Below are 23,055 nucleotides of genomic sequence, written 5' to 3'. Positions count from 1 at the left end.
AGGAGTCCAGATGGTGTGACTAACTAAATCGTTACTTTCATTGTATACTTCTACTGTTTTTCTCGGATCTTGTCAAGATTAGCGAACCCAACCATCACCGGGTTCGTTATTCTTGACATGAGGTTAATTGGGTTCGCTATTCTTTACATGTGGAAAATTGGGTTCCCTATTCTTGACATGTGGTAAACTGGGTTCCCTATTCTTTACATGAGCCTTTCATTGCTACTTAAAGCTACTATTTACTTGTTAAACTTTCTTCTGTTCACTTAAATAGCTGGTTAAAAAATTTTCTACTTGCTCAAACAGCTGGATGAGTAAATAAAAAAGTCCAAACATTTCAGTTGTTATTTTGAAGCTGCTATTTACTGGTTAAACATTTTTATATTCACCTAATTAGCTATTTCAATTTTTTTCTGCTTACTGAAGCAGCTGGTTGAGTAATTACCTAAGTTATTTTCCTCTATATAATATAAAAGAAAAACTAATTTAGATATCCAGACATCCAGTATCCCTCAAGATGACTAGGTCTACGTTCACGGAGGTTGTAAAACCGTTACTTGGGGAGGATATGTTACCTGTGATTGACTGGATGAAGAACAAATCACTTATTCGACGGGAATTAAAATGTGAATCATGCGGTATATTTATGAACTGGATAAAATGCAGGGCCTCTTTAGACTGTTATGTCTGGAAGTGCCAGGTAAAAGATTGTTCACGGTATAAACAAAACTCATCAATAAGGAAGGACTTTTTTTTTTTTTTTTTCAAAATCAAAAGTGAAATTGCAGCTTTGGATTCATGTCATATATTGTTGGTGTAATGAAATGCGGGAACAAGAAACTTCTCGTATTGTAAATATATCTCGGCAGACTATAGTGGATTTTTACATTTTTTTTTTTTCAGAGAGGTGTGTACGAGACATTTTGAACATAATCCTATAAAACTTGGTGGGCCTGGAATAATAGTTCAAATTGATGAATCGTGCTTTTCCCACAAATCTAAACACCATCGAGGACGATCCCCTATGCGTCAAGTCTGGGTTTTTGGCTTGGTAGATACTAGTACATCTCCAGCAATGGGATATATGGAAATAGTTGAACACAGGGACCTAGAGACACTTCTGCCAATAATAGAAAAAGTAGTGAGACGTGGATCAACTGTTCACAGCGATGAATGGCGAGCCTATAGAAATATAGCTAATAATCAAAACTACCAGCACAGAACCGTGAACCACTCCTTGCACTTCGTTGACCCCAGACAGGCATTCACACACAGCATATTGAGTGGTATTGGGCAAAGCATAAAACAAAAATCAAGATACAAACGTGAATTTCTACCAAGATATTTGAACCAGTTTATGTGGATGGAACGAAATACGGATAACATATTAATCGAGTTCTGTCTTCAATTTGCTTCTCAATTTCCTTTTGATTCCCAAGATGTTGGTAATAACTTACTTTTAACTTTTTTTATGACTCGTAAGATATTGATATTAATAGAGAGCTTTTAACTTATTAGTTTTTCTTCCATCAATAAAGTGATCATTTATATTTCCAACACGTTTTTTCCTCATTTACCTTTTCTATTTTTCCTTCATATTCCAGAACATTTCATGTCAAGATTAGCGAACCCAACCATCACCGGGTTCCTTATTCTTTACATGAGGTTAATTGGGTTCGCTATTCTTTACATGTGGAAAATTGGGTTCGTTATTCTTTACTTGTAGAAAATAGGGTTCCTTAATCTTGACATGGAAATGTTGGGTTCGCTAATCTTGACAAGATCCGTTTTTCTCCACCTATTATTGCTTTAATTTTCAGCAATACACGCTTTTATAAGGAGTGATGAGCTTTAAAATTCCATACTACTACATAATAATTTTATCGGTTTTCTATGTATTTAAATTCTTCTTTGGCCAGCCGGTCACTTGATTAATGAACAATCATTATATCTAAATTACCTCTCTAGAGTTTGACTTTGAAACGCCGTTTCTCCATGGTACAGTTTGGATATTCCTTTTTATATCCAATTACATAATATACTTTTTATATCCAATTGTATAACATACGTCACGTCTGATAAGGATCATTATACCTCCAAATCTAGGACCTAATGTCTCTTCTTGGGACACTGAAGTTTATAAACCTTACCAGTTGTTTCCCCCGGGCCCCCAAAAAATCGCAAACATGTGGTTTGTTCGCGTATATCATCAGTTTTAACTCTTGATAGATTTTTACATAGCCCCGTGCATTCCATTGAATGAAAAGATAATTTTAACTATTCATTTTTGTTAAAGGTTTGTCGAATATTTAAATCCTTTCTAAGGTTTTTTTTTTTTTCCAATTCCCTGTTTAACAGTTATATCGAAAGTAACAAAAATTTTCTTCCATTAGTACTAAACTGTTGACAGATGTTTCCTTGTTCGAAATTCTTTGCACAATACAGATGAATTTGCATAATTTAATATTTAGCTTTTGAATCCATTTGTATTTCACTTAAAAAATTTTTGTCTAAAAAATTTCATTTCCTTCAGTTTGACAGCTTCTTTTTATTCCAGAAGCTTCAGCATAACTACGAGTTTTTCTTACTTGATTGTTATTAAGCTTTTAAATTAGCAACTCTTCTTTTTCTCCAGTTCCTTCTGTTTTATAATTTACCTGATAAGATTTTTCATTATCTCTTACTGGTATATATCTTTCCTCTTCCACCGGTTATATACTTACTGCTTGTATTATCTGAGCTTCTCTGGCTACCTCACGAACCTTGTAACTCGAGACGTGATTCCCCAAGCAATTTGTGCACTTTAGTTGATCCTTGTTTAGGTCTTTACTCTTCGCCATTATGGTCTCCGCATTTTATAGACGTTTTATTTTTATTTGCATTCATCTGTGTCTAAACCTTTGACACTTTAAACTTTCAATGAATTTAGGTATATACTGTTAATCTTACAGTACCATATTCATCATCATCAATGAATTTAGGTATATGCTGTCAATCTTCCAGTATTATATTCATCATAATCATCATCATCATAATCTCCTCCTCCTACGCCTATTGGCGCATAGGGCTTCGGTTAAATTTCGCCAGTCGATTCTTACTTGAGCTTTTAATTCTATACTTCTACATTCATCATATCCTACTTTACGCTTCATAGTCCTCAGCCATGTATGCCAGTATTGTGTTAAAAAAAAAAAAAAAAAAAACTTTGGCATCTAATTTCCTTCAAATGTAATATTTACACATCAAGCATTAACCGCATTCTCTTTCTTGTATATCGTCATCCTTTCTGTTTTGTTCACATTTATATCCAGACATTTCCATATATTCCTTTATTTATGTTCATATGACTAGGAATAAGTACTCCCATTTTCTTGGTGTCGCCTAAGGGCAGTCTATGCTATACCTGATATTTGTCTTCGTGAGGTACAAAATTCTTTAAAAGTCGGCAGTTCTTTTATATCTGCCTTGAATTTATCACAATCTTAATTAGGTTTCCGAGTAATCTAAATACATTTCTTTCTGTATTTACAAACTGCATGATCATTCCCGTACCTTGTATCGTATGTACAAACCTTGACTTTTTTCCTAATTTGATTTGCTACGTTTATCTGAGTTACTTAGGGTATGGCCTTCTGGTATAGGTCTATATGAAACAAAATTATGATTCTCACTTCAAACGAGATGAGCATAGGAACAGTTTTCCTTTATCTTTCTGTATTGGTAAAACATTCCTCTTAACCTTCTGATTGTTTCTATATTGATTAATTAGTTTATAAATCACAGAAAAAAAACATTATCAAACCAGTCTGACGTTCCTCATGTTTAATATAAAATTGAAAGTAAACTTTCGTGTATCATATTAATCGGCTCATTCCAGTGCAAGGGCCGAAGGGATGATCATGATTTTTTTAGAAAATTTTGGCTGATTTTATATGAAATAAAAAGTAACTGGATATTACGGATGAGTGCAAGTAAGAGGAACGACAACCATTTTGAGTTTATAACCCATCTACGTAATTAGTGGCCAATTGTGGTGCTGGAGCACGCAACTCCTCAAGTTTCTAGGGATGGTGGTGAAGTAGGGCAGAGGCAGTAACTACTGACTTGACCTTTTCCCGTTCTTGACCTCGCCTACGATATCTCTCTCTCTCTCTCTCTCTCTCTCTCTCTCTCTCTCTCTCTCTCTCTCTCTCTCCAGATGCATTCAGTATAACACCTACTATGCGGTTGTTGTTGTTGGGGGATGGGCTTGTAAGGAAGGCCTATATCGTCTATAAATATCATAAATTTAATTAGCGGAGGGAAGAAAACTTTTTGGCCTTACTCCGTAAGTAGATCTCTCTCTCTCTCTCTCTCTCTCTCTCTCTCTCTCTCTCTCTCTCTCTCTCTCTCTCTCTCAATCTCCTTTCTTCAGTAATACATTCACAATGAATTTATCGGCTAAATTCTCTATCTGAGCCTTGGCCAGAGCCCATTTCCGAAAGACTATCCCATTCAATCAGTTCATCACGATTCTCCTCCACGTAGGCAGGTATAGGCTAGATTACCCAAGTACAGTACAAACTAGTCCTAGCCAACTACAGTACAATCGAGTAACTCTTAGATTATTTGAAAACTAAGCAATGGATGTTCTTTATGGTTGTTACCCAGCAATTTCCTTGTTTTTGCATTCAGGAAATCCACTGATTTATTACAGCTTTAATCACAATTCTACACTCGACCACTATCCACGACCTGGAGTCTCTGGGACATTAGTTTCTCATATTTTTTTCCCCGCGTACACACTATTTCCATTCCTTACATTTATATTATTTTAAAACTTCAACTTCATATTTTCCAACACATCATCTCATTTCAGTCTTTCATTTGTCCATCTTCTTGTATTTGGGACATAAGTTGCTTGTAAGGAAGGTCTCGCTACAGAAGGAGCAGTTGGTAAAAGATAAAAATGACTCGACTGACAACCTTTCGATGTTGCCAGAATACACCAGAGAAAAAGTTTTGCATGATTGTGTCGGTCAAGTATAACAAATTGGTGCAGTATGTTCAAACCTTTACTGTAAATAGCCGAGATCAGTTTAAGGTATTATTGAAGATAAAACTGTTGTTCTGACCGTATGTTATTGTATTTGTGTATAAATAGTTTACTACATCGGTAAAGTGTTAATATTGGTGAATAGTGCCCCATCCCACGACAGGAAACTTCCCTGCCTAGCGATCGCCAGATTGGCGATCGTTCCACTCAACTAAGGGGGTTATGGTGGAGCCCATAGGTCTACCTGCCGAATCATCAGCAGCCATTGCCTGGCACTTCCTGATCCTAGCTGGGGATTGCCACTGTCCCTTGCTCTGCCATTCATGAGTGGAGTGGCCTTCAAAGCCTTTAAAACTCTTATGTCCAGGCAGTGGGGTTAAACTAATAAAATCAGGTCGTCGTTGGTCACTAATGTGGGTGAGACACCCAGCTGGCGTTTACGTGAGAAGCGACTGAGAAATTATTCATTAGTTCAAGAGACTTTGATGTAGGTAATAAATGCGAACTTAAATCTTGCGAGTTTTGGTTCAATGTTCCATTCAATATATCATAGAGAATATCGGGTCACAATTATCATAATTACTACAATGAACATCGTAGTATATAAGATAGTATTAGTTTGAATAGCTGACAACGCTGATCAGCATTCGTCACAAGTCTTAACTGCTTCGTAGAATTTTGAATTTTGTTTTAACCTCGCTTGAAAAAAGTTGGCCATAAATTTTAGTAAGGGTTCTATGATAAACTAAAAGGGCACTCAGTAGAGCGCAGACCTCCGCCGTGGCAGCTTATTTCTCGACGTTTTGCTCAACATTGACCTTAACATATATTAATTGCCGTATATTTTCATACACAAATATGAACCAAGTTTTAAGTTTCTGTGACTGATGTTCAAACTTATGGCTGATTACGTGAATTTGACATTTTTCTTGACCGTGACATTGACTTTTGACCTTGACCTTCCAAAAGTTAACAATTTCCAGCTTTTTATATAACCGTTAATTCCTGCAAGTTTTTTCACTCTAAGATTAAAATTGTGGCCAGCTGTTTACAAACACATTTCACACACACACACACACACACACACATTACAAACATGCAAATAGGGGTGAAAACTAAATCCTCCAATTTCGTTGTTGACGGACATTTTCCCAAAAGTAAATGAAAATTGTTATTTACGTGTTGTGTAATTGTGGGAGTATACTGTAGCTGTTTATAGTTTCCGACAACTGTATAACCAATAAAGCTTCAGAAATTCAAATGTAGCCTCAAAAGAATAAGTATCACGTTTATTGCATGATTAGCGATGTTTATTTGAATAGCTGCAGATACTTCGAATAGAAATTAAATTGGGAATTTCTTGTCTTGTAGAATCTATTTTGTACTTCCCCCGCTTTATATATACTGTACAATTAGTATGATATTGCTTTCGTCACATACTTATACGTGAGCATATGAGCCTATATACACAAAGTTTATACCAGTTTTGGTTAAAAGTTATGCTCTGTGGCTGCCCATTTCCATCCATGTTTCCATGACGTAAATTTATTCATAATTATTTTACGAAAGAAAGGAGATAATTCTCACTTCAAACAAAGTAAGTGTAGGGACAGTTTTCTCAATCATCCTGCTTTGGTAAAACATTCTTGACCTTGTTATTTATGAATTAATTATTTTGTAAATCGCTAAAATAAAAACCAATATCAAACCGGTCTGACATTTCACATATATAAGAAATTGTAAAATCGAATATAGTCACTTGTATCTTATTAATCGGCTTATTCCAGTTCATGAGTCTTAAGTGGTTAAACGCTTGTAATCTAGCTCCTCATGGGTAATGATTATTTTATAGAAAATTCTGGCTGAATTCAACTACATAAAATCAAATAGAACTGGAAGACATGGCTGGTTGATTGCAAGCATGTGGAACAAGATTTATGGGCCATCTACGCAATCGGTGGCAAACTGTGGTGCTGGAGCACGCAACTCGGCGAGTCGGCAGTTTCCAGGGATGGTGGTTGGAAGTGTGGTGATGGCCAGGGTTAAAAGAATACTGGGTTAGCCCGCTTCTGACCAAAATAAGAACAATCTCGCGTATGTCGATTGTCGCTGAGTGGCTGCATTGGTTAGGGTTCAGAATAAGAAATGTCATCAGTCTGTATTTGACTCTACTAGGGAGAACAACAAGAACTCAAGCTCTCTTAACCAAGCGGTCTTCTTCCACCTGGTTAATCTGTGGAAAAATCCTCGTTAATCCTCTGGGTCCTGAGGAGGCATGGCTACTTGTTCTGTATATGGCTGCAGATCAAGTCAAAAGAGAAAGGAAGACCAAAATGTAAAATCTCTCCTCTCTCTCTCTCTCTCTCTCTCTCTCTCTCTCTCTCTCTCTCTCTCTCTCTCTCTCTCTCTCTCTCCAGCATAAACCCTTACTGTGTATGTGTTTGTATGTATATACGCAAGTTTTTTATTTGAATCCCCTCAAACTCTACTAACGCCGGTCAATTCCTGCAACTTCACATTTGTGATTCAGGAATTATCAGTATTTGGTTTCCTCTCGTTTATCCTAATCGCTACTTATTTTCTGGTATCCATTGGGAGATCACTCGCGTTCCTTTGGCAATTCCTTGATCGTCAACAACATATTCGTGTTATAGGGCTCTCTCTCTCTCTCTCTCTCTCTCTCTCTCTCTCTCTCTCTCTCTCTCTCTCTCTCTCTCTCTCTCTCTCTCGTACATACCGAATGTTTTCCAGGTATTTAAAGTCCGCATGCTCCACTACTATCAACATTCTAGTAATTTTTATCATCGGAGCGTTTGGTTCAATGGCAAATTTTTCTGCGCATCTGGTATGACTGCAGTGCCTGTAGCCAGGGTTTAAACTTGAACATGTAGCTATTACCTTAGATTCTGCTGCTTTTTACCCTAGATTACCTTAAAACTTTTACACCTTCCTGAAATTTGAAGCTAGTAAACCCGAAATTACCTTATAAATATCATTGCCTTAAAAATTACCTTGAAACCTTACAAATTACCTGAAACTAAGGTAAATTACCTTAAAAGGGACACAGGTGCCTAAGCTCGAATATGTACTGTATATCTGCCATAAACAGCCTTGGACGTGGATGGTGCTTCAGTTGTTAGTCAAAAAGATGATTTCCACTTGGGCTACTATCATGGTGCTTCAGTTGTTAATCAAAAAGATAATTTTCCACTTGGGCAACTCGCTGTTACTATACTTCAAAACCTCAGGTGCCGACTGATACTGTTGACGGGTATTCAAGCTAATTTCTGATAAGGAACCATTAAAACTGAAATTACGGAGGGTAAAAAACATATGAATATATAGTTTTAGAATTTGCCCTCTTTTAGGCAGTTTTAAATTAGTTAATAGTAGTGAAACTTCTTTTGGGCGTTTTAACATCTCTACTTGACGTTGGCCGTGAATGAGTGATGGTTCTACATAGTTGTCATTGCTGTAGGTATTTTAATTGGTTCTTTATGACAATACTGTAGTGTTATTTTTGTGTAATTCATTTCCACAGTACATATGTCAAGCAAAAAAGAAAGATGAGCGTGAAATGAACTAGCACAAATAGCATTCAAGATCTTGAGTCGGGAGGAAATAACATTCTGTATATTCTTGATTACGGTGACATGAATTGCGAAGTGGAAGAGACTAGGTTACAGTAACCTTATGAATTGCGATGTTGGAGACAGTAGCTTTATGTAGGACACAAAATGATATCTGTTAATGTTCAGACCAAAACTTTGTAACAAAAATGGGTAGTAATGGGTTTCGTGAAGCAGGTAAAAGTAAATGAAGCGTCCATTTAGAGACTGGTGGCGTATTAGCCAAGGTTCTTGAGACACATTGGAGTAGGAATGCCGCAGAGGTATCATACTTACGTCAGTTGTCGTGAAAATATATATTATCCTTATACCAAAGAGACAGAGGTCAAGATTGATGAAAATCTGAGATGAACAAGCAGGATTTCGTAAAGGTAGAAGTTATACTAACCAAATTTTCATTTTAAGACATGTGGTACAGAAATGTGTAGAATATAGAAATCCATTGTTTATGGCATTATCGGTGTATGAAAAAAAAAGCCTTAGAACCTGGAACTAACATTTTGCTTGCAGGTGCCAATTCACGTAAGGAAAGGCTATCAAAGAGACAAGAATTCCCACGAAGATTAGGTTGATTTCACGATGCAAGAGGACCCCAGCTGTCACTCTTTCAATTTTTACATTTTCTTAACCATAATGCTAGTTTCTTTTCACAGAAAACAAACTACTAATAATAAAGAGTGGCCAAGGTCTCATTCCTTCAAAGATTACAGCAATCTATTCACGCTTAATACAAATCGAGAGCAGGAGAACATGATTGGCAAGTCTGCACACCAACGTACTAACCCTTCTCCCCCAAAAGGTTTTCAAAGGTAAGAATTTGTACTTAAACTATTAACTTCTTTAACACGAAGGTTTTGGGCCTTTTGGGATTTCACACAGTTTGAGGTTGTGAAAAGTATTATACATTATGCGTGAAACCGTACATTTTAGATTAGTATTTTTTTTATCTAACGGGATTTAGTTTTTTTTTTTTTTTTTTTTCAATTTAGTATTTGGAATCCTATCTTTAACATTTATAGCGATTTAAACTGTCTTTGGATCTGATCAGCCATTTTTTTTATATTCTATTAGATATTTTTCCCCTAAAAATGTCTTCCAATTTGTGTTCGAGAACGCAGAAATCATCATTTATTCAGTCTTCGGGACCTAGCATGTTCACCAGTTGTCAAAATCACATACACCAGTTGACAAGATCGGATAAATGTTTAAACTAAAGGAGAGTAAGTATTTGTTTAATAAATCATCTTTCATTTGTTCATTCTTAATTTTTGTTTAAATAACTATATTCGCATAACTTTAGCTTCCGTTCGTAACTGTTTACTTGAAAATGTGCGGTTGTATTGTAATTCATAATTTTTAGACAATGTAAAATAAGATATTTGCAGGATGGACTCCACTCTCGAAGATCCCCTACAAGCGAAGGTGCAATGCTGCGATGAAAGCCTGTAGCCTTTCCCGACAAGTATAGCTCCTTAGGGAGGTTATGCTGTTAGGGCACCTTTCAATAAACACTACAAGCAGTGTTTTAGTCCCAAGCTACACCCATTATTTCGCAATATAATATACCTCCGTTCTCGCTTCTCTCGGCTATTATTGTTAATATTATTATTACTTGCTAAGCTATAACCTTAATTGGAAAAGGCGGATGCTATAAGCCCGGGGTCCCAAACAAGGAAAAAAATAACCCAGTGTGGAAAGGAAACGAGGAAAAAATATTTTAAGAACAGTAACAACAGTAAAATAAATAATTCCTATATGAATTATAAAAACTTTAACAAAACAAGAGGAGAAGAAATGGAATAGTGTGCCCAAATGTACCCTCAAGCTGTCCAATCTCTTGACTTTCACTTTAAAACGTAAATGAATTTTCACCAATTCCATCACTATGTTGTAAACCCCCCCCCCCCCACCCCCACCATTCATGTACCAGCCTATGTAGCACAAACTCTATGTATTAGATCAGATCTACAAATTCACCTACTTTGCCACGCACCCTTATCCTCCATATTCTCTAAATTATTTATCCTGACAACTGAGGGAAAGAAATATTTTTAAAAGGCTAGGAAATAGTCAAAAAGAAACTACAGAGGACGGAGTTAAGAGGTTAGGTCAAGTTCAGCGTAGAATACAGGGGCCCATTCGTAAATGTGTATTGTATTTTATTTGGGAGGCCTGGCGTGTTTAATGTATACTACGCATATCGGTAAGACTTCAATGTAAAAAAAAAATATTGGTGAGACATCTACTGTTGACCTAATTTAAATGTTTGCCTCTGTAGCCTTTATAATAAGAATAATCTGTTTAACTCAAGTTTTAAAATAAAAAGGACGTAATATTCATTATCATATAGATAAGTTAATGAAAAATCTTTCTGAAATGTCAAGCATCTCATTAAAATCTGCTTGCTATAGCTTTTCTTCGTCGGTTATTTAAGATCTTTCCTTAACTAAAAGAGCTTTTCTTTAGAAGGTAATTCATTGTACCTTCCTCTCCAATGATATTTATATTTTAGGTGGCGATCCTAACGTGGGTGGTCCAGAAATCGAGTTTTGGTTTACAATGGTTTTCGGTACTTTTGAAGCCTATATTTTGTGGTGTTTTGGTGCTATGAATTAAAATATTATATATAGCTCTTATTTTTACTCATATTTTGTGGATCTATAAATAAGTGTAGTCTGCCGAGAGCCTTAGAAAGATTGTACTAGTTTTGAATAAATACATAAATCTCGGTAAATTTAGAATAGTCACCCAAACACTACGTTTTCTATATCTAAGCGTAAAGGCAGCCAAAGAAAATGTGTAAAGGGAGAACTAAATAATATCTAAAGCCTTTTTATACTAATAAATAAGTAATCTTGTATATTAAAAATGTATATAATCAAATGGATATTAAAGATATACATGGAAATATTATGCGATGGAGATGTTCTGCCATGCAGGGGCCTACCAAAAGTGTTATAAAAGTTTAGATGTACTTGGGTAGAAAAAAAAAATAATAATAATTGTCTTGATACAAATATTATAATTCAATACGCAATCTGTATAGAAAGGAATGTAAAGTAGAAATTTTAATGCTTTCGGTTTAACTTAAAATCAAGTTATGATGTGAAATTCTTTCACATTTTAATACAGTTCAAAAAAAAAAAAATCTAGAGCCTGCAGTGTTTCGTCTACTTGCATATCCATCCCCATAATTACAAAACTAATGAGCAGTTTTAGTTCATCCCATAAAAGTTGCAAAGGAATTCAAAAATAATATCTTGAGAGTATTAATACTTGCCATAAGGTTTGATTCTAGTAACTTTCAACATTTCCCTTGAGCAATTTTAAGAATTTATTGATGCTGTAAGGACACCGCTCCCTTCGTCGCCCAGAAAATCAACAAACTATTTATTTATTTGAATTCTCCTTTCGCCACACCGTGGTTTCCCATGTATATGTATTCCGCTCCATCAGAGCTACATTTTGACATGTGTATCATTTCATTACATGTTTCTGTTAACTCATAATTCGTATATTTGTAAGTGTAAGAAAACACATATATTTTGGCGGGCACTTCAATCTGATTTGGCGCCAGCGCCATCCTACCTTTCCGTCCGCACCTTGTAATATACTCCCGTGCACATTTGAATAAAGTATCAGTTGATATTGGTGACGCTTGTCTCACTGTCCTTACAACTGGTGACCCCGGAGTTGAAAGTAGCATCAGCGGTTTTGGCTTTGCCATTAACGGACTTATTACGGCCGTGCTACCTTCTCTATACTCCGTTACCTTAGGCATGAGCCTGCCTTTGGTTCTCCCACACTTTGGTGAATGTAAGGCAGTAGGATGAGCTTAACCGACATATCAACTTCTCACCTCTTCGCCGACTCGTCGTCTGGCCACGATGCAGGAAGCAACACGCCCATCGCACCCAACGGCCTCGCCTCCACGCCCAAAGTCAAACTGCCGCCCTTTTCTCAACACAACACCGCTTCCTGGTTCCTGAGAGCAGACGTACTCTTCCGCGTCGCTCGACTCGGCGACTCCTGCGCCAAGGCTGACTTCGTTCTCACCTCCATACCTGAAGAGGTATTCGACAAGATTTCCCCATGGCTCGACGCCCAGGCCGGCCAAGTTTCATATGACGACCTGAGAACGAAACTCATCGGTATCTACTACCTCTCCGTCTCAGCAAGGGCACAGAAAGTCCTGGACCTCGCCGGCAAGCCCATGGTTGACACCACTCCTGTCGAGGCGTGGGACGAGTTAACCGGCCTGCTTATGCTCCCCGAAACAGACAGCAATGGCCGACGACGTGAGATTAGCTTATCTCGCGAGATCTTTCTTCGACGCCTACCACAGGACAAAAGGGCCCAATTGACAGACGCCGACACGCTCCCGATGAACGAACTCCTGTCGAAGGCTCAGAAGCTCCACGAGGCCTCCAAAGCATCTCGCCTCGGAGCATCAGCGTCAACACCGCCTTCGTTCTCCTCCTTCAGCAGCTGCTCTTCCATAGACTCCTCGGCAACGGCCCCTGAGGACGACGAGATCAACATTCTATCAAGAAAGAAACCACCGCAACCAACGCGACCGAACCCTAGGACTAACCCAGCACGGTGCTTCTACCACTAACAGTTCGGCAGCGACGCCAAGAAATGTAGAGCACCATGCAGTTTCCCTAGAAGATGACGCCAGAAGCATCCACCTGCCTCCATCGCAGCCGCAGTTAACCAAAACAAGAATGGTTTCTATATCCTCGATACCATTTCCAACCGTAGACTCATGGTAGACACCGGCGCAATGCAGTCAACGTTCCCACCTTCCAAGTCCGACCTAGACCGTGGTCCCGACAAAAACGCTCCCTCACTCATCGCCGCCAACGGATCTCCCATACGGTGCTATGGGATCAAGACCCTCAAGATATCTATCATGGGCCGTTCGCATCTTGGCCCTTCGCTATCGCTGATGTCAATCGCCCCCTCCTCGGTGCGGATTTCCTCGCCCACCACGGACTCCTCGTCGATGTCGCTAACAGACGTCTCATCGACACGGGAACCTGCCAGTCCCGCGCCCTAGAACACGTCCCTGCAACAATGTCCGTATCCGCCGTAACGACGCACCCCTACGCCGACCTCCTACAAGAATTTCCCGAGGTTTTCAAGCCCGAGCTCCGACACTCGCCAGGTTCCCCGTCCAAGCATGGGATCTACCACCACATCACAACGACAGGACCTCCCACTCACTCCAAATTCCGCCGCCTCCCGCCCCAGAAACTGAAGGATGCCAAACGCGCCTTCGATGACATGGAACGCATGGGTATCTGTAAGAAAGCATCGAGCCCCTGGGCATCACCCCTACCCATGGTAAAAAAGCCGGACGGGTCCTGGAGACCTTGCGGTGACTACAGGCGCCTCAACCTCATAACAACGCCCAATCACTACCCGCTGCCCAACATGCAGGACCTAACGAACGCGTTGCACGGCGCGAAATATTTTACCAAGATGGACGTCCTCAAGTCTTATTTCCAGGTCCCCGTATTTCCGGAAGACATCCCGAAAACTGCCATTGTACAGCCGTTTGGATCCGACACCTTCGCATACTCAACCTTCGGTCTACGCAACGCCGGGGCGACCTTCCAACGACTAATGGATAGCATTCTGGGTGACCTACCTTTCTGCGTCTGCTACGTCGACGACATCCTGATATTCTCGAAAACCAAGGAGGAACACCGGAGGCACGTCCGCACCGTCCTCAAACGCCTACAGGAGAACGGCCTGGTCGTACGTTTCGACAAATGCACGTTCGGTGCGGAAGGAGTGGATTTCCTTGGTCGCCGCATATCCTCGTGCGGGGTAAAACCCATGACAACCAAGGTCGACGCCATCAGAAAGTTCCCGATACCTACGACCATCCGCCAACTTCAGGAGTTCCTGGGGATGGTCAATTACTACAGGCGCTTCATCCCCAACATCGCACAAACCCTGTCACCTCTCGACAACGTCCTGAAAGGAAAAGCAAAAAAACTCGAGTGGGGTTTGCCCCAGCAACAGGCATTCGCCCGGACGAAGGATGCCCTCGCGAATGCCACCACCCTGGCTCATTTCGACGACAACGCGCCCCTGCGACTAACGACTGACACCAGCAACGTCGCCTGTGGGGCTGTGCTGGAGCAACTCGTCGATGGTTCTCCTCGACCGCTGGCATTCTTCAGCAAGAAATTGAAACCCGCCGAAACAAGATACAGCACCTTCGATAGGGAACTCCTCGCCGTCTACCTCGCCGTTCGCCACTTCAGGCACATCTTGGAGGGCACTCCCTTCACAATCGCGACGGACCATCAACCCCTCGTACACGCTTTCACGAAATCGACAGACGCATGGTCCTCCCGACAACAACGTCATCTCGCATCAATCGCCGAATTCAGGTGCACCATACGTTACGTCCCAGGAAAGAAAAACCCACTCGCGGACGCCCTTTCAACGATTGAAATTGACGCAATCCACCTGGGAATCGACTACGCCAATCTCGCAACCGAACAACGCACCGACCGAGAAGCACAGGATCACCTGACGGGGCCATCTGTGCTCAAGATAAGTGCGATTCCCCTCGGACCAGCAGGAGTAACTATTCTTTGCGACACCAGTACAGGCCGTCCACGTCCCTGGATACCAGCCTCCTGCAGAAGGAAAATATTAGATATCATCCATGGACTTTCACACCCCTCAGGACGCACCACCGCTCGCCTTCTGTCCAAAAAGTTCGTCTGGCCAGGAATAAAAAAGGACGCTCGGGAATGGGCGAAGTCATGCATCAACTGCCAGTCAAGCAAATTCAGCCGTCACACCGAATCGGGGGTAGGCAATTTTCCCCAGCCAAAAAGACGTTTCGGTCACATACACATCGACGTCGTGGATCTGCTCGCTACCTGCTTACGATCATCGATCGCTCCACGAGGTGGTTGGAGGCATCGCCGATGACCGAAGCTACGACTCAAGCATGCGCCGAAGCCCTCCTGTCAAGCTGGGTGAGCAGGTTTGGCGTTCCTGACGACATCACGACAGACAGAGGCCCCGCTTTCCTCTCGGAAATATGGCTCGCTTTGGCGAACCTGATGGGGACGACGCTCCACAGCACCACGGCATACAACCCCGCGGCAAACGGCATGGTCGAAAGAACTCTCCGCGCCCTCAAGGCGTCCCTGATGGCGAGCTGCACCAACGGGAACTGGAAATCACGACTTCCTTGGGTACTCCTCGGCCTTCGCACCGCCCCTCGCGCAGACGGCAAACCTTCGCCCGCCGAAAAGGTTTACGGGGAGGCCCTCTCAGTTCCTGGCGAATTCTTTCCCTCATCAACCAACGACACGCAGCTGGATCACCTAAGGGACATCGCCAGGAAGTTCAGGCCATGTCTCAAAACTTACCAGGACAGAACCAAGCACTTCAGGCCAAAAAACCTGGATGACTGCGGGTACATTTTCGTCCGTGTCGACGCTCATCGACAACCACTAACTAGACGTTATCGAGGCCCCTACCGGGTAATTAAGAAGACAACGAAAGCCTTCCTTCTCGACGTCCATGGCCAAGAGGACTGGGTCTCGATAGACCGCGTGAAACCAGCGTTTCTCGAAGGAAGCGACTCCGCCGGACCTGGCAGATCCAGATTTCAACCTCAAAACAAGGCGCCCAACGAAAGAAAAATCATCAAAAGACGACAAGAGCAAGAGATCCTTACGCCGACCACCGGCGCGCCCCTCCGTTCAAAAACAAGAGGAACCCTCCGACGCCCGAAAAGATACGAAGATTGATCATCAGCCCTCTACGCCGCCCGATGTCTTGGGGGGGGGAGTACTTGTAAGGACACCGCTCCCTTCGTCGTCCAGAAAATAACAAACTATTTATTTATTTGAATTCTCCTTTCGCCACACCGTGGTTTCCCATGTATATGTATTCCGCTCCATCAGAGCTACATTTTGACATATGCATCATTTCATTACATGTTTCTGTTAACTCATAATTCGTATATTTGTAAGTGTATGAAAACACATATATTTTGGCGGGCACTTCAATCTGATTTGGCGCCAGCGCCATCCTACCTTTCCGTCCGCACCTTGTAATATACTCCCGTGCACATTTGAATAAAGTATCAGTTGATCTTGGTGATGCTTGTCTCACTGTCCTTACAATGCAGATTTATAGTGATAGGGATCTAAACCTTATTTTGTAGAAGGATATGAAGCTTGCGGGGTTCCATGACTTTAGTTCATTAATTATTCTTTGATTTTGAGATTTATAAGAAATTTTTACCTATCTCTTTGCAGTAAACTTGCTGAAGGTTGTCTTGAAATTGCTGATGGTTATATATGAAGCTTATGGCCAAAGGAAAAGTACTAGGATATTGAAAATCCTTTAACGCTATAATATAAACTACATGTGTATGGGAGACAATAGATGTCACGAAGCTTATTAAGGATGTTTCTGAGATGAGAGGAGCTGGCCATTCGGGGCCAGAGACGCTATTAAATGTCAAAAAGTGTATGCAAAAAAAAAACTAGCACAACAGAGTATGGAAATGTGGCTCAAGTAGAAGAAATCAAAGGCCGCAAAGACCCTTAAGATCATGACTGCCGAAAAAAAATCTTGTGCTAAGTGATAGAGGTACTAAAAACAGCAGGAACAAGCCATCGGAATTAAGGTAAGCTTGGTACTGCTAGAACAAGAAAGTATTGGTAGAATGAAACTGAAGTTATATTCTTGGTCTAGTACAGTGTCATTGCATGTATTAGCGTGAGTACCATGATTTATTTAGATATTCTAAAGCAGCTCTTGACAGATTTCTTGAAGTGTATGGAAATCATGCATATGACTCACCTGTGCTAGTCGTCCCTAACTGCTGTAGATAATTTCTTCACTACACAAGATTGTTAATTACGGTCTGTTCCTACACGAATGCATTTTGTACAGATGGCTTCATCAATTCCGGTATACTAACATCTTAACTTCACGTTAAGTGTACCGGAATTAATGAAGCCAACCCCAGACTCTTGAAGGACCCAGGTTTGTATAGTTAGGAAAAATTCAAATCAACAATAAAATTCGTGATATTTTTCAGTTTTAAATTACACCAAAAACTAGAGATAAACAGTGCTGTGCAGTATATTAAAAAAAAAATGGATAATTAGGTGCTGAATATGCTGTACACAATCATTAAAAATTCCAGTAACTGACTACATTGTTTTCATTTGCTGTAGAATTAAATTCTGAAGAGGGAGGGATAGTTTTATAGCTATATATTATGACATGATAGGAAGAACTGTTGTTTTCACCCAGAAAAGAATATAGCCCAGTACTCTGACAAATTAGAATTCTAAGATATGCTGCTTCATAAGTAGAAAAAAAAATACTTTTAAACTGATATAATACTTTATCCCTCCTTTACGGAGGTTATAAATCCCAAAACAGAATGCTGGACACTTATTTAATGTATTGTTTTGTCATTTCTTTCTTTTGCACGGTTACTAGTCTGGAGAAATTTGCTTACAATGACTTTATTCTTCTTTACCCTCTTGCTTGATGGTACACTCTGGCACACTATTCTATCTAATTTCTCTTCATCTTATTTTGTTAAAGTTTTTAGTTTATATAGGAAGTATTTATTTTAATGGTACAGTTCTTAAAATGTTTTATTTTTCCTCGTTTCCTTTCCTCACTGGTCTATTTTCCCTGTTGGGGCCCCTTGGCTTATAACATCCTGCATTTCCAAATAGGGTTGTAGCTTAGCAATTGATATCATCATCATCATCATCATCATGATAAAATGTAGACTTCCATCTTTATCATACTAGAGCATGTTTTCAAACTCCTTGTTGAAGGAGTAATATGTGTGAATTTTAGGGCCTATAAATCAAAGTACTCTGTCCTGAAAGTCTTAACACTACAGTACACATACATGGAAGACCATAGATGCTATGAAGTTTATGGAGGATGTTTTTAGAAATAAATAGACCATTAGGTCAATATATACAAAATGCTGCTTGGTCAGTCAAAGACTCCGTCTCTCCTGGCTGTCGAAAGTCTTGCAGAATTGGCTGCAACAGCAGAGTATAAAAAGAGACAGGAATAGCAGAAAATGAAGGATTGAGACTACTGGAAAATGCTCTTGGCAAGTGGTGAGGCACTAAAACCCCGAGAAACTAGCAATCAGAGGGTAAAGTCTTATAAAGCAATTCCTTGGAACCACGTGATCTGCTTGAACAAGCAATTATTGGTAGAAGGAAACTGAATCTACATTCGTGATAAAGTACAGTATTATCAATTTCTATTGAATTCCACGATTGATTTTGAATGTATATCTTAAATCCACTTTGGTCAGACATTTTGAAAGTTTATTCAAGCGAATATGATTCCCCTATAATAACTGACGTCGAGCCCAGTTATGCGTTGTCAAAGCGTTCCTCATTACCTACTTACTGTATATTGTCCAAGTGGTTTATGAATATCTTTGATAAAAATCATGGTTAACAGAGTAAGACATATCTGCATATTTCTTCTTTTAAAAGGCTTAAATTTACTTCCTATAAGACTTCGATGTAAAAGAATATTGGTGAGGCGTATAAAGCTGACCTAAATTAAATGTTTGTCTCTGTATCCCTTATAATAAAAATAATCGTAGTTTAGAAAAAAAAAACTATACGTTACCACATAAATAAGTAAAAGAAAAATCTTTCTAATGAAATGTCTTTATCTTATTAAAATCTGCTTACTATGGTTTTTCCTCATCATTCATTTAAGAAACTTTCATTAACTAAAATAATGCATCCTTAAGTTAATCCATTGTAATCTGCCTCTTCAAGGATAATAATTATATTTTAAGGTGGCGTTCCTAACAGTGGTGGTCCAGAAATCGAGCTTTGATTAACAATGGTTTACGGTATTTTGAAGTCTATATTTTGTAGTATCTTGGTACTATGAATTAGAACATTACATATAACTGTTACTTTGACGCATTTTTATGAATCTGTGATGTTTGTAATCTGCTACGAGACTTGGAAAGATTGCACCAGTTTTAAATAAATGCATAAAGCCCGGTAAATTTAGAATAGTCACCCAAACACTTCGTTTTCTATATCTCAGCGTAAAGCCATTCGAAGAAAATGCTCAATGGGGTGACTAAATAAAAATTTTATCTTTTATATACAATAAATAAATAAGCTTGTATATTAAAATGTGCATAAATAAATAGATATTAAAGATATGCATGAATAGTTTGTGATAGAATTGTTCTACCATGCAGGGGCCTTCAATAAATTTCATAAAGTTAAGATAGATGTACTTTGGTCACAAAAAAAGAAAAAAAAATGTCTGATACAAATATTATAATTCAATAGGAAGTCTGTATTGAAAGGAATATAGTGTCAAAATATTAGTACATTTGGTTTAGTTCTAATTAATTTAATAGGTAAAATTCTTTATAAATTTTAAACTATATTTCCCGGTAACCTTTTTTTCACTCAAAGGATTCACATTCGACTACTTTATTTTTTTATTCAGTTCAAAAAGCATTTAATTTTTATGGCCTGCAGTGTTTCGTCTACTTTTATATCCATCCACATAATTGCAAAAGTAATGAGCAGTTTTAGCTCATCCCATACAAATTGCCAAAGAATTCGAAATTATTATGTTGAAAGTATTAATACTTACCATAAGGTTTTTATTCTAATAACTTTAACATTCTCTTGAACAATTTAGAGAATTTATTGATGCATATTTATAGTGATAAGGATCTAAACCTTGTTTTGTAGAAGGATATAAGGCTTACGGGTCTCCATGACTTTAGTTCATTAATTATAAGAAATTTTTACCGTTTTTATCTCTTTGCAGAAAACTTACTGAAGGTTGAATTGAATTTCTGATGGCTATATATGATGCCTATGGCCAAAGTAAAAGTACTTTGATATTAAAAATCCTTTAATGCTACAATATAATGTACGAAGCTTATTAAGGATGTTTCTGGGGTGAGAGGAGCTGGCCAATCGGGGTCAGATGAGTCGCTATTAAATGTCAAAAGTCTTGCAGAAACTTCTAACACAACAGAGGATGGAAATGTGGCGTAAGCAGAAAAAAACAAAGACCCTTAAGATAATGACGGCCGAAAAATTTATTTTATCCAGTGATAGAGGTACTAAAAACAGTAGGAACAAGCCTTCGGAATTAACGCGTCTGACACTGCTAGAACAAGAAAAGTATTGGTAGCAGGAAACTGAAGTTATATCCGTTGTCTAGTACAGTGTTATTGAATATATTAGATATTCTAAAGCAGCAATTGACATATCTTGTATTGTATGCAAATCGTGCATATGACCCACCTGTATTAGTGTTACACACTGCTGTAGATCATTTATTCACTACATAAAAATTATGGAAAATGAATTACGGTTTGTTCCTACGCGAATGCATTTTGTACCACTCTCTTGAAGGACCCGGGTTTGTATAGTTAGGATAAATTCAAATTAATTTTGAAATTCGTGATATTTTTGAATTGCAGGTTACATCAGAAACTTGGGATAAACATCGTACTGTACAGCACAATAGTTGAAAATTCCAGATTTGACTAAATTGTTTTAATTTGCTGTAGAATTGAATTTTGAAGAGGGAGGAATAGTTTTATACCTATATATTATGACATGAAAGGAAGAACTGTCGTTTACATCCAGAATAAAATATAGCCCAGTACTCTGACAAATTAGAATTCTAAAATATGCTGCCACTCAAGTAGGAAAAAAAAATTGAAACTGATACATTACTGTATCCCTTCTACAGGGAATTTATGAACTCCAGAGTACTGTACACTTCTTTAATGTATGTTTTTGTCTGTTCTTTCTTTTGCACGGTTAGAAATTCTATTAAATAGTTCAATTCTCTTCCCACCTCCCCCTTGTCTTTCTCAACTCCCTTTGGGTTTTAAGTCTTCGTCTATTAACTTGAACAGCATTTTATAGTCTTCCCCATCTATTTTCATTGCTCATATTTTCATACGGTGTCCAAACCATCTCCATCTTTGATTTCTCTGAACTTTTTTTTCCAACTTCGAGACAGAATTTTCAATTTTTCTTCATTTATAATACTATGCTCCTACTGTACACTACTCAAGCCCTGAATCTTGACATTCTGAAGGTCACACCTTAGCAAAATCCCTTCCATGTCGAAAAAATTTTTTGCTGCATAGATTCTTATGCCAATGATATATTATTCCCTCTCTCCCATCATGACTTATACCCGACTCCAATGGCATGTCTCTTCTACTACGTATCTGTCACAACAGTATTAGCAAATTCTGTTTTTCCCATTTGCTTTTGGTATATATTTCGTTCACTTAAAATCTCATTCGTTCCAAAACTTCTTATTTCATACGAACTACAGTCTCTGACCCCACTTCCAGTCAGCCACCATCTTTGACTCTGCTGCTTTGCGTTTTACTACCACATTGTTCTCTATATTTTTCATACTTCTCTACACTATTACTTTGAAGCCATTCTTCAAATGGACCCCTCTTTTTTTCTCTCTCTTCCACCTTCATTCCACCACTCTCTACCCTTCCTCACACTACCTCCAACAATCCTCTTACCACACACATCAATTGCATCCCCACCAAAATTTTGTTTTACTCCTAGATCACCAGTTTCTCTCACTTTCACCCTGTCATATGCAACTTAAACCTTTCTTGATATTAACTTTTACCTCTGTTTTATTTTCTTTCTTTTTTTTAAAGTCTTCAACCTTCATTACCGTTTTGCGTCTCCCAATTTTATTTCACAACACTTGCTTTAGCTAATTTTGCTTCGACCAAAATCTAAACTATCAGACATACCATTAACCATACTCCCAAACACGTCCACATCTTTCAAACTAACAAACATCCATCAATGCTCTTTCTACCACTCTTCCATTTGCCACTCTTACTCAAGTATACTTATTTATATCTATTCTTGAAAAATCTATTACTTATCACTAGCTCTTGTTTAACACGCATATCAGCAGTCTCACGCCACTCTCATTTTCACTTGGCATGCCATGCGTCCCGATGACACCTTCCACCTATCCAGCACCCATCTGGAATGTATGTCACTTAACACAACTACATTTTTCTTCTACTCAGTCCTTCGACACAACAAGTTAACGCGTTCAGAAACCCATTCCGCTCTTCAATTCATTTTAGTGTTGGGCACTAACATCACCCCAACCTAATCCTTACCCACATTAGCCTAGATGACACCTTCTTCCATCCCTCTACTTTTACCTATCATCCATTCACTCTACAATAAAGTTTTATAGCTATATGATATTGCATATGAAAGGAACAACTGCCAATTTCAACCAGAATAGAATATAGCCCAGTAGTCTCATTAA

The 23,055-nt window shown here is 38.9% G+C and overlaps 1 protein-coding gene across 7 annotated transcripts in view; it reads left to right on the top strand.

Annotated features, from left to right (window-relative positions):
- LOC137622094 (uncharacterized) overlaps positions 1-23,055 on the top strand; it is a 163,585-nt gene that overhangs the window by 133,002 nt on the left and 7,528 nt on the right. For 2 of the 7 annotated variants that reach the window (XR_011040356.1, XR_011040357.1), the window contains exons 2-4: positions 9,318-9,473; positions 16,971-17,344; positions 20,530-20,801. Coding sequence is in view for 4 of the 7 variants with exons in the window: in XM_068352563.1 (XP_068208664.1) it covers positions 9,318-9,473; positions 10,050-10,113 (220 nt within the window). In the remaining 3 variants the exon portion in view is untranslated. Of the gene's footprint in view, positions 1-9,317; positions 9,474-9,782; positions 9,885-10,049; positions 10,175-16,970; positions 17,345-20,529; positions 20,802-23,055 lie in introns of those variants that run through there. The other 5 variants (XR_011040358.1, XM_068352565.1, XM_068352564.1 and 2 more) reach the window with 5 other exon arrangements.

This window comes from Palaemon carinicauda, chromosome 28, assembly GCF_036898095.1.
Source record: "Palaemon carinicauda isolate YSFRI2023 chromosome 28, ASM3689809v2, whole genome shotgun sequence".
NCBI classification, from domain to species: Eukaryota; Metazoa; Arthropoda; class Malacostraca; order Decapoda; family Palaemonidae; genus Palaemon; species Palaemon carinicauda.
The sequence above is the reverse complement of the archived record's forward strand: the minus strand, read 5'-3'. Positions and strand labels throughout refer to the sequence as shown.